General features: G+C 32.4%; 1 protein-coding gene across 1 annotated transcript; it reads left to right on the plus strand.

The window, feature by feature from the left end:
- Positions 1-1,582: 1,582 nt before the first annotated feature.
- On the plus strand, positions 1,583-8,027 carry FAP2 (Chalcone-flavanone isomerase family protein). The gene is made up of 10 exons (XM_068619894.2): positions 1,583-2,307; positions 2,577-2,799; positions 5,407-5,482; positions 5,576-5,678; positions 5,971-6,039; positions 6,800-6,836; positions 6,924-6,998; positions 7,087-7,138; positions 7,276-7,320; positions 7,423-8,027. Exons 1-10 carry the CDS (start codon positions 1,844-1,846, stop codon positions 7,518-7,520), a joined length of 1,242 nt encoding a protein of 413 aa, XP_068475995.1. The 5' UTR covers positions 1,583-1,843; the 3' UTR covers positions 7,521-8,027.
- Positions 8,028-12,976: the final 4,949 nt, after the last annotated feature.

The raw sequence follows: 12,976 nt of genomic DNA on the forward strand, positions 1-12,976 counted from the left end.
AAAAAAAAAGAAAGAAACGACTTCTACAAGGCACGAAATATATTAAATAATGATTTTATGAAAAAATTATTGCAAACATATCCTAACATTAAAAAAAAAACAATTTATTTAAATTAAAAATTAAAGAGATGTTAAACACGTAAAGAATGTCTCAATACAAACTATTACATAACGTTATTATTAGTTAAAATAGTTTTTTAATATTTTTTTCTCAAAGGAAGAAAAAAAAAGTAATAATGGAAGACACAGCATAATCGTGGGAATGTGATTTTAGATTCCTTTTACGAAAAGTATACGAAAAAGATGCACACGACACCGCAAGTCAAATAAAGACTACGATAACAACATATAATAAAAAAAATTCATTTAATATATAGAAATTTGTTTTTTGTTATATTTTTAATAATATTTTTAAATTATAATACAAAATTTATGATGGAAAGCGTCTATATAAAAAATAAATAAATAAATAAAATCACATAAAACAATATATAATAAATACTACATTTAATTATCTTGATTTATAACCTAATGACGAGTAATTAAAAAATACCAAACATTATATAATAATTTTTTTTCTTATTTTTTAACTATATATTTTTTAGATTTTTCTTTTTTCAGAGACATGTTAGCACAACTTTTATTGATCAGAAAGAAATGCATAAAATAAATTATGACTATTTTATTTATATTTTAATACTTTGCTTTTTAAATCGTCCATCGATTCAATTTATCATTTTTTATCTCTACTTTAAAATTAAATCCCAATATTTTTAAGAAATGGTCAATAATTAAAAACAACTTCACAATTGACTGATAGTCAAAATGACAGTAATAAGAATATACATTTTTTGACACACTTTATTATCAGTAAAAAATTATTGAAAACTAAAAAAAATAATGAAATAAAGTTATAAATACCAACAGAAACACATATTTGTCTATCCCCTATTATCAATAAAAAATTATTAAAAAAATAAAAAAGGTAATAAAAAGAATTATAATTAACAAAGATGTTTCGCAATATAGTTTTTATTTTTCAAATATTATTTTACGGTATCAACTTTTTATGTCCGAGAACATGTTTCGCAAACTATGTTTTTTAATAAAGAAATTGTAGGTCATATCGAGAACATGTCTATAAATTATTTAATAATTTTTAATGTGAATAAATCAAACTAAAAATTAAAAAATATAGAAAATTAAGTTATATGTTTAACCTAATAATACAGCTAATGTAGAATAATTTGTAATTGATTAAATTGTGTATTAAATGAAAACATGTATAATATTTCAAAATTTCAAAACAAATAGAAATAAAAAATTAACTCCAATAAAAGTTATTACCAAAGAGTATCTGGAAGTGAGAAACCGACCTCAATAGCCGGTTGTAAAATCACGTGATAGAGAAAGAGATTCTAAAGGTCATAAACGTAATTCACTCGTTTTCAAAGATCATTTTGTGATCAAAACGGTGGGCCATGGAAACTTCAGAACCGTGAAACGCAGAAAAAGTGCCTCCACGATTTGTCCCTTTTCCAATTTTACCCTGAAAAGATCGCTTTTGAGTTGAATCCTCCTTGACTTTCTCTTCTCTCCCCTTTCCCTGTCCAAAGCATATACCCTTCTCTTATTTAATTCCGTTTTTCTCTCTTTCCTTCTTATTTCCTTCGGCATCACAACAAAGCCAATATTCACGTTGCGGCTCGCAAAATCCCAATAGCTTCGCATTCAATTATTCTGCGATCCCAACTGAACAGAACCTTTTCGTCTCTCTCTCCCTCTCGAACGCCGCCAGAACGCGCTTCGCAGGTTCTTCAGCTGATCGCCGTCGTGCGTCGCGATGAATAACGATTTCGTCTGGCTACCTTCGCTGTATTCGGATCCCGAAGTGTTCACCTATTTGGAGCCATTCCTGCTGCGCAATTCTCTGAGCTCGCGCTTCGTGCATTCGCTCGCCAACAATCCCGGAAGTTTCGCGATCGGAGAGGCCTTCGGACACGTGTCGCGGTTCGCCGGCGCGTTTCTGGTGTGGCTCTCACGCGCTTCGACTTTCAATGTGGCGCGTTCCCTGCGCGGTTCTCCTCCTCCTCCTCCTCGGTTTGGTGGTGCGCAGGTTAAGGCCGTGGCCACGAATGTGCGCCTGTTCGGGTTTCCGTTTCGATCGAAGAGGAAATCGTTTGCGTCTGTGAAGTTGGGGAGGGTTTCGAGTTTGGCGATGAAGATGATTTGGAGTGAAGCGAAGAGGCTTCGGTCGTTACCTCTTCTGTCGCTGGCTGCTGCGTTTGTTCCACCGTTTCACAACTTGTATGTAACGTTACAAAAACTGAGATGCTGATTTTATTGATTTTCTGGGATATGTTGGATGATATCTAATTAGAATTTAATTTAAATGCACTCTAATTACATTGCAACTCAAGTACAGGTTCTGATGGTTAGTTAAGTTTGTTTAATTTTATAGTAATAATTTTAAAATGATATCTAAGATGATTTTTTATTTATTCTATACTTCAATTCGTGCATAGGCTAGTTTTGCTTGTCATTTTCTTATTAATTTTTTAAAATTTTGCATATAGGTCATCGAATGTACTAGCTTGCCCATTGCATAGTCCTGATATGCAAGTGTATGGAACCATTGACCAAGTGCCTAAGGAGGTTGAATGCCAAGGATGTCCGTTCCTATCGTATCTTGAGTTAAACGAAGCAAAACCTGCAGTCGAGCCTAAAACTGGCATTGAATTTCCTTTGGTTCTAGACAATATATTTGTTGGAGAGAAGGATTTCGGCTTCAACTCCGAGGTTAATATTTTGTTTGGAAAATTCTCTTCTGGTTCTTTTGGGCATTATGCTCTTTTGTGTGTAGGGTTTATGTGCTCCATGCAACTGCTTTGGACTTTTAGTTAAGAATTTCTTGCTAGATTCTTTGCATGATTGATATCTAGTAGTTAAAGAAAAAGGTGGCTATCAAATACATAGGACCTGTTCAGGTACATTTTTCCATAATATAGGAGTAAAAAATAAGAAAGAAAGAAAAAATAAACTTCTTTATAAGTAAAAATTGGTTTATTAAAAATTATCTTTTAGAGAAGCCAAAACTAATATGAGAAAACTTCTACAAATAAATTATACATAAGATAACTTTAGCTTTTAGAGAAGTTCATTTCATTTTTCCTTCTTACTTTCTCTTTAAAAGTGTTTTTGGAGATTTTTTTCCCAAACATGTCTATAGTTGATAAGAAATTTAGGTAGTTTTTTTGTTGGTGCTGGAAATTTAGTTTGCTAGTGTAATGGGGTGGGTTACCATGCAACAAGACGTACTTATCGAGAGCATATAGTTTAGAAGATACCTAGTAGGTTAGCTTAGGAGTCTAAGATCCATGTCTATGGAATAGTACGGAGCACCAATTTCTTGTAGTGAAGAACTGAAGGTTCCAATTTTATGGAATATTATTCCTGAAAAATGCTTGTAAGAGGGGGTGGATATGAAGTAAAAGATGTGAATCAAAGGTTTGAGTGATAGGAACCAAAGTGACCATGTCTTTCTTCAAAGATTTAAGTTGAGTATTTACAGTTTAGAGGGGCCATGTATACATGAGAGCGGATAATAATGGCCAAAGATGTGCCTTCCAAGTCTATTTGTTTAGGCTTCTTAGCCTTCCATAACGGGGAGTTGTACTTGAAAAATTCAAATGGCATGTCCTTTGCAGCAGTATGGGGGCAACATTATATGAGGATAAATTATTCTTTTCTTATTTTCCAACTTAAAGGAAGCCTAATGCTGCGTACGCTTGACTCCCAACGGGAATCACTTACCAAGGCACCAAACCTTAGTGGAGTTGCCCCTCTCTTAAAAGTCTTACATCCTGCATTATAGCACATCTCCTGGAGAAATGTCAGAGTCATTGTCTGATTGACACCTTATCCACCTTCATTATCAAGGGGCCAATGCTTCTTGGGTGAATGTATTTGTGTTGGCACTTCTCGGAATTGGGTTAAGAGATACTCATTTTTTAACATTCTTGTACAATTAGCTAGTAGTAGTGTTGGAAAAGTGGTAGAAGGAAGGGAGAACAAAGATGAGAGAAGAAAAAAATTCACTGAATGACGAAAGTGATTACATTGGAGCTGCAAAGTAACCTATATATACAAGTAGAGAAGTAACTAATAATTTAACTTTGTCTTCATCATTGAACTAACTAAACACAACCGATGAACCATGTGACAGTACATCCGAGTTGGAGGATGTGTTTCTAGAATTCCAACTTTTGGGATAAACAATGCATCTCATTAATAAATAAATAAAACACTAATTGAAAAATGCAAGTATTTATGCTGTAATCACAATTGGCTAACAAGAATTTGAATCTAAAATTCAATGCTGAAAAGAAGTTTTAGTAGAACTTTCTTTAGGCCTATTATTATTCTTGTATCTCAATGGTTTATGACCCAAGAAAAATGAATCTTGCAAGAATTATAAGTGAAATAGAACCAAAAATTTTATTTGGAATAAGTTTCACTGGATTTATTGTTAGGTCTGTTGCCAGAGTAATCACTGGTCACCATCCAATCACTTTACATTAGGGCTCTGTAGGCCACCAAACAGCATTGCATTTTGATACTAAAGAATCCTAAATGTACGTCATGAGTCAGAAATAAAATAAGATTTTAGAATCTTTAGAATCATTGAAATTTTGTTGGAAGAGGCTGAGGGTAAAGGAAGGAAAATTTTTGGTTTATTGTCTGTGGAAATGAAAGATGCAGGAAGAGAAGGATGACAATGACACTGCTATACCATGGTTTCTGGACTGAGAGAGAGAATCGGAAATAGGATCTGAAATCCACATAGGGGCTCCATAGGTCACCAAACATCATTATATTGTGATACCAAACCATCGCAAATGTAAATCATGAATCAGAAATAGAACAAGATTTGAAGTAGAATTTGAGAATGATTTGATGGAATAGGCTGAGGGAAAATGAAGGAAAATTTTCCAAATATTTTCTGAGAAAATAAAAAGATGCAGAAAGGAGAAAAGAAAAGAAAAGGATGAAGATGACAGTGTTATACGGAGAGGGAAATTTACTTAGTCACAAACTGACTTATTATTTTGGAAATAACTGATACTTCCATTCTGTTAGTCAAAACTCAGCCATGAACCAGATGTTGTGATTTACGGAACAGGTAATTGGGTGTAAGAGAATAGTAAGTTATTTTTCAATTCCTTGCGTTATATGTAGTATTCAAGAATTGTCAGTGGTGTGATCTGGTAACTTGTTTTAGTTTCCACTTTCCAGTTCCTTTTAATTAATTTTATTTGCCTATTATGCTATTGCCACATGCTTTGGTTGAGATTCCATTTTTACCTAGTATTTTTCAGATAAACTGATGATTTAAATTTGCTTCAGGTCCTGGTTGGAACAGGATCCAGAACCATGACCATTGTTAAAATCAAGTCACTGAAAGTCTATGCTTTTGGAGTTTGTAAGCTTTCTTGATTACTTGATTATATCCTCCTTCCTTTTGAACAGACAGATTATTATTGGTGCTTCTTGTGTAACTCTTCGTCTTTAACAGATATTCATCCGTACTCCCTCTGTGAGAAATTGGGGCCAAAATATGCATCAATTTCTGCTGATGAACTGAATAACCATCATGACTTGTACAGGGATCTTCTCAGGTCTCAAACATCATATTTTTGATAAATCTATAAAATGTTATTTATGATAGATTGCTCTTATCAGTAATAACAACTAGTCATGCATTGATTATTATAACGTACATATGAAAATGTGTGGAGTGGAGTTTTCTATGAACATAGGTCGATTTAATCAATTGGATATCCTTAGTCTGGATTTAGATCAATATTATCTACTTCTAAGATTTGCTAACTTAAAGAAGCAATTGGTTGGTTTCATGTTTATGGGATTTATTCTTAATTTTGATGGAACTGTCGTTTTCTACCATTGCAGGGAGGATATCAACATGACTGTTAGACTTGTTGTAAATTGCAGGGGTATGAAAATTAACAGTGTGAGAGAGTAAGTAATAGTTTTATCTTCTGAATTGTGTGATTATGAATAATTTTTTCACAATTAGATTTGGCATTCCTGCACTTTTTTTTTTTTGAAGATATAAACTGTTTTTTTTTTCTATAAAAAATATTTAATCTTAATATTCTGGTCTCTTCAAACATTTCTTTTGGCAACGTTTCTAAAGTCCAAATCTCAGTTTTGGGTATTGCTATTGTACAAATCTCGATGTACCAATACTTAGTAATTTTTTCTTTTTCCCACTAAGAATTCGCTGAACCATGTTTGAATTAGAAATGATTTAGTTAATTTAGATTTGAGTAATTTTTGGGACTACTGGATGAAGTTTATAAAAGAGTCTGGTGTGATGCTATTCTAATGCGGTGGTGTTGTTAGAGAGCTAAAACTAGGGCTACGGTAAATAACCTAAACTTGAGAACAAAGAAAGTAAAAAGGGAAATAATACTAAAATTTTCATTTCTTTATAACGCAAATTACACAATAACAATACCTTAAATAACCTACAACTACGCACCTAATCGGATGACAACCTTACATGTGTCATCATCCAACTTTAGGAAACAAAGAACATATTAAATAATTAAAATAACTTAGTCCCATCTGATATGATATTTGGGCAACTTAATTTTGGGCCTAGAGCCCATACTAGGTGCGGCCTTAATATAGAGATGTTAGGCTTTACAATTGATTATAGAAGTACATGGTAAAGCAACATGCTGCTGATTTGTTTTGGTATTTTTGGTTGCAGTGCTTTTGAAAAATCACTTCGAGCTCGATTAGTAAAGGTACTCTATCTATGTAGGAAAAGGAATTTTAGTTGTTTCAACTGTTAGTTCAAATTTTAACGCCCTTTGTACTCCAATTTTTGTCAGACAAATCCTTCCACGGACTTTCATTGCCTAGAGACATTTGGTTCGTACTTCGAAGAGAATATCTCAATACCTTTGGTAATTAATTTATCAATATGTTTATTTTCTGTTTTATTAAATTTACTACTGATGTCAGAGTTACATTAGATATATTGCAATGTTGCAGGGAACAGTAATTGAGTTCAAACAAACAATTGATGGGCGTCTGATCACTAAAAGTGAGTTATATTTTCCAACACGTATTTGACTTCTGAAAATGTTTATACTGTTTGCCTCTGGGCAGACGAGGATTAAACTCATCTTTTGTGTCTTTTCTGTGTTGTGTGAACTGAAAGTGTTCGTTTTACCTGTACAGTTAGTGGCAATCAGATAGGAAGTGTCCACAGCAAAGACTTGTGTCGTAAGTCATATTCAAATACATGTGGTTGCATTGCGCCAGTTTGAATTTGTATTTCTTTTATCTTCAGTATGAAACTTACCTCATGATCTCATTTTAACTTAGGGGCTTTCTTTGACATGTACATTGGAGATGTCCCTGTGAGCGAAGAAACTAAAAAAGAGATCGGCACGAACATAGCAAATATTATTAGGAGGTGCTAAAAAGATTCGTTTTCTACCCAGTTGTTGTCCTATTTTTAGAAAGGACATTTGGTCATGGGTAAATGGCATATACCCTAACTTATAGTAGAAGCAGTGGTTTCTTGAAATTGATTTGAACCCGCTTTAAAAAGTCATTTGCAGGCATTACTTCTCAAGGTTCGTTCTTTGAATCATACAAGTCTTTAGGATAGCTTAAATTGGAATGTGACGGAAAATTCTTTCTGTTCCAATTGATTTTATCATTATGTTCATGGTCTCGATGCCCTTATCCATCGTGTTAGATGTACAGTCATTTTAGAGAATGAAAGGAAAAAACGTTGATACAATCTTTCTGCCCCTTTGCTTGCTCAAGCAAATAAGTTATGTCACTTTTATATTCAGTACAGTATTGCGTTCAGCTTAGCAGCGATTAGATTCTGTTGAGATTGATTTTATGGCTATTTTTGGGTTGGATAATATCTCTTGTAATGTGTTTTGTTAAGTTATTATTACGGTGTTGAGGTGTAATATTTGGATTATTGCTTCTTTTATTTGTTTTCACGTTGACTAATCATTTGTCATTTTCAACTTAGTCTCTCCTTTCAACTATGTTTTCTTTTTTAGTCCAATGAAAAATTAAATTACAAATCAACCAAACCAATCTTGGAATGGCCAGAAAATGAGTCACTTCGTTTGACTCCTTAGCAACATGAATGAACAAATAGTTTAATTTCTCTTCATAACATGCTGCAATATGTGCATAGGATAGAAGTCCCATTTTTCTTCTTGCAACTCCCTACCTTCTTGTATTATGATATGAAAAGTCTATATTTTTAATTATTTTGAATTGTAGAGTTCAAAAGGTATTAGACTATTCTAAAATAATTCTATATTTTAAATTGTAGAATTCGAATTTTGAATGGTAGAATTTGAGAGGTATTCGAGAAAAATACATTTTGAATTTTACAATTTAATTTAATTTGAAATATAAATCAAATTGTAGAATTTATAAGATGAATTATACAATTTAAAAATAAAGAAATAAAATTATACAATTTGAAAATGAAAATAACGAAGGTGTTGGGAAAAAATTGCATAGAACTTTGGAAAAAAAGAAACCCAGTTTCTTCGCCACCTGGGGCTATAGTATGCTTAAGCATGTTCCAAGGGTTGGGCTGTTCACCCATTAAAGCGGTACGTGAGCTGGGTTTAGAACGTCATGAGATAGTTCGGTCCATATTCGGTGTAGGTGTTAGAGCATTGAGAGGACCTTTCCCTAGTACGAGAGGACCGGGAAGGACGCATCTTTGGTGTGCCAGTTATCGTGTCCACGGTAAATGCTGGGTAGCTAAGTGCGGAGCGGATAACTGCTGAAACCTCCATATCTTCTTCTGCCACCTCCATACACAATATGAAAATACATTTTTATCCTTTTTTGGTACTTCCATAAACTAGTTTTTCGATTATGTAATCCAAAACACATTTGAGAAAAGATTTTTGGATTACATAATTCAGAAGCTAAATAAGACTTCTGGATTATGTAATTCGAAAAGTAATAATGCATTTTGAAAAAAGACTTCCGGATTACATAATTCGAAAACTAATAATAAATTTGAAAAATGATTTTCAGTAATCTGAAATATTATAGAGGGATATTTTTGGAAATTCAAAAATATATGGAGGTAAGAGAAGAAGGTATGGAGGTGCAGGAAGAAACAGTCCTTGAGCTGGCTTAGTCGAGAAAGAGGCAGAGCCCCTTTGCATGCGGAGAATATGTTGTAGTCTTTTACTTCTTGCACCCCCACAATTACTAAATGCTCCCATAAGGGTAAAATTCTCTCTTTTGCATTGTGTTGCTGCTGCCTATACCTCCGTTTTCTATGTGTGCTACAGGATAAAGAACAGAATTGTTACGGAAAGCTTGTCTAACTATTATTTACATTCTGAAAAAAATTGTTCCATATTGTTTTGTAGTAAAGTTGTTATTAAGAAAGTATCATATATGTTTCAAAAAATTTATTTTAGAAATTCTATTAGGAAAGACTTATTTTGAACGTATTTTATATGTTTGGGACGGTTTGTTCTAAAAAAAAGAATTACTATGAAATTTTTGAAAAACTTTTTCCAAATATTTTCAGAATAGACAATAGAGGCTTGAAAAGTATGGGAGTGCAAGGGTCGAATAGGATGAGATCAAGCACTAGTTCGACATACCATGATTCAATTCTCAATTAATTTATTTTTTTTTATAAAAATTCATATATAATTTATTATTATGAAATTTAACATTTCAATTATACTCATATTTATTTAAAGTATTGACATCTCAAATAATAATAACAACTATTTTTGATATCAAATATATGTTTCTTTTATCTAGAGGATGTAGTAAAGGATTTACTCAAAACCAAAGCTTTCACCTATAATCATCACGTAATTGCTTCATCCATCCAACAAATTTGAACCTCTACTGTATTATTAATTGAAATTATCAAATAGTTTTAAATAAGAGTGAAAGGTGGAGGTTAAAATATATTCCAGATTTATTATTCTAAAATACATTAAGGAAGTTGATTTTCTGGAACACTTTTTCAAATCTCACGATATCTTTTTTAAATATGTTTCTGGAGGTTCTATTTTAATTTCTTTTTTCAGAATATACTTTTATATTTCAGAATTTTGTTTTAGAATGAGACTTCAGTTTTCTAATTTTATATCCATTTTGAGAACACAAAAATCTATTGAAAAATATATTTTTCTCCTTTTCTTAAATGAATTTTTTTTAGTGAATATCAATTTTAAAATTTAGAATGGAGGAACCAATTGCCTAATCATAACCTTCTTTCTAAGTTTCAAATATTATAAAATTTTAATTTAATTTTCTTCATCTTCTAATAAATTTATTTCCTTTATTAAATATTGAATTATTTTTTTAATAAGGTAATTTAAATTTATACGTGTGAATATTATTACAAAAATATATAATTAAAAAATAAATATACTCACTTCCTTATTCTCTTCAACATTCCATAATTAAAATAAAACTTTCCAAAAATCGAATGAATTTAATAAGCTATTTATGAAATTATATGTCCATGAAGGATATTCTTTTAATGGTAAATATTACCAGAAAGGTGTTTATGTTAATGGTAAATATTTATTGCTATATGACATATTTGGTTTCATACGTTTTGTTTTAAATTCAGTTGAGATTTTTTTTTCGAAATTTTAGGAAAAAACTATTTTGGAAGATTTTTTCAGAAATTTTGTATAAAATAAGACTATCATCTACCAAAACTTGTGAAATTTCACTATAGTTTCTGTAATTTTATTCTGGTCCGTATTGCATTGAAAAAATTCACACAATTACTTTCATATATTGTTTGCACTCAGGTAAGGAGGCAGGTAAAAACAAATTCAAAAAGAAGATGCGGGGAAGAAAAGCCAGGACGTTTCGTTTTCGAAAAACTAGTTTTGTTCACTCTCAGACTGAGACTTACTACGCCTTACTACTTGGTTATTTTGGTATGAAAATTTTACCAGACATTCGTCATTGTGTCTATTAAGTTTTGGCTGAGACTTGAGCCCCACATTCATTCCACAAGAGTTTCAATAAATTTTTTATTCATCACTGTCACGGTTGAAAAGAAGGTTCGTTTGTGTGTGAAACTGTTTGATTTTTTTCTTAGCTGAATACTCATCCGTTTGACATCAAATTTGTTGCGTTTTGTCCCAAATTTAGTCAAAATTCTTACTTGGAATTTGAGGAAAAAACTATTTCAGGAGAATTTTTCAGAAATTTTGTACAAACCAAGGCTATCCTCTAATAAAACTTGTGAAATTTCACCATATTTTCTGTAATTTTATTATGGTTCTTATTGCGTTTAAAAAATTCACATAATTACTTTCATATATTGTTTGCACCCAGGTAAGGAGGCAGAACCATAAACAAATCACAAATAGAAGATGCAGGGAAGAAAAGCTAGGACGTTTCGTTTTCGACAAACCAATTTTGTTCACTCTCAGACTGGTATCTACTACGCCTTACTCCTTGGGTATTTTGGTATGAAATTTTTACGAGATATTCGTCATTGTGTCTATTGAGTTTTGGTTGAGACTTGAGCCCCACATTTGTTCCACAAGATTTTCAACAAATTTTTTATTCATCACTGAAGGTTTGTTTGTGTGTGAAACTATTTGATTTTTTTTTCTAGGTGAATAGTCATCCGTTTAACGTCAAATTTGTCGCGTTTTGTCACAAATTCAGTCAAGATTCTTACCTGCAATTTTAGGAAAAAATAATTCGGGATATTTTTTCAGAAATTTTGTACAAACCAAGGTTATCCTCTACCAAAACTTGTGAAATTTCACCATAGTTTCTATAATTTTATTTTGGTTCGTATTGCGTTTAAAAAATTCACACAATTACTTTCATATATTGTTTGCACCTAGGTAAGGAGACAGGTTCATAAACAAATCATAAGAAGAAGTTGCGAGGAAGAAAAGCCAGGACGTTTCGTTTCGAAAAACCAGTTTTGTTTACTTTCAGACTGGGACCTACCACACCTTACTCCTTGGGTATTTTGGTATGAAATTTAACCCAAACATTCGTCATTATGTCTATTGAGTTTTGGCTGAGACTTGAGCCCCACATTCGTTCCACAAGATTTTCAATAATTTGTTTATACATCACTGCCACGGCTGAAAGGAAGGTTCGTTTGTGTGTGAAATTGTTTGATTTTTTTCCTAGGTGAATACTCATCCGTTTGACCTCAAATTTGTCGCCTTTTGTCCCAAATTCAGTCAAATTCTATTCCTGGAGATTTTTTTCAGAAATTTTATTGAAAACCAAGGCTATCCTCTCTACCGAAACTCGTGAAATTTTGCCATACTTTCTGAAATTTTATTTTGGGTCCGTATTGCATTGAAAAGATTCGCACAAGTACTTTCATATGTTGTTTACCCCCCAGGTAAGGAGGCACATCCATACACAAATCACAAAAAGAAGATACGGAGAAGAAAAGCCAGGACGTTTTGTTTTTGGAAAACCAGTTTTGCTCACTCTCGGTCTGGGACTTACTACGCCTTACTCCTTGTGTATTTCGGTCTCAAATTTTTACCAGACATTTGTCACTGCGTCTATTGAGTTTTGGCTGAGATTTGAGGCCCAAATTCGTCCCACATGATTTGCAATAAATTTTGTATTCATCACTGCCAGGGCCAAAAGGAAGGTTCGTTTGTGTGTGAAACTATTCTATTTCTTTCCTAGGTGAATACTCATCTGTTTGACCTGAAATTTGTCGCGTTTTGTCCCAAATTCAGTCGATATTCTTACGTGGAATTTAAGGAAAAAACTATTCCGGGAGAGTTTTTCAGAAATTTTATTGAAATCCAAGGCTATCCTCTACCGAAACACGTGAAATTTCACCCTACTTTTTGAAATTTTATTTTGGGTCCGTATTGCGTTGAAAAGATTC

The sequence above is a fragment of the Phaseolus vulgaris genome, chromosome 1 (assembly GCF_051622355.1).
Source record: "Phaseolus vulgaris cultivar YP4 chromosome 1, ASM5162235v1, whole genome shotgun sequence".
Taxonomy (NCBI): domain Eukaryota; kingdom Viridiplantae; phylum Streptophyta; class Magnoliopsida; order Fabales; family Fabaceae; genus Phaseolus; species Phaseolus vulgaris.

What these genes read in the sequence shown, in the direction of transcription:
- FAP2 (XM_068619894.2), top strand. Translation starts at nt 1,844, where the DNA reads ATGAATAACGATTTCGTCTGGCTACCTTCGCTGTATTCGGATCCCGAA. An exon ending in AAAATTAACAGTGTGAGAGA is followed by an intron (nt 6,040 to 6,799) that starts GTAAGTAATAGT and finishes TTTTGGTTGCAG; the next exon opens with TGCTTTTGAAAAATCACTTC. An exon ending in TGGGCGTCTGATCACTAAAA is followed by an intron (nt 7,139 to 7,275) that starts GTGAGTTATATT and finishes TTACCTGTACAG; the next exon opens with TTAGTGGCAATCAGATAGGA.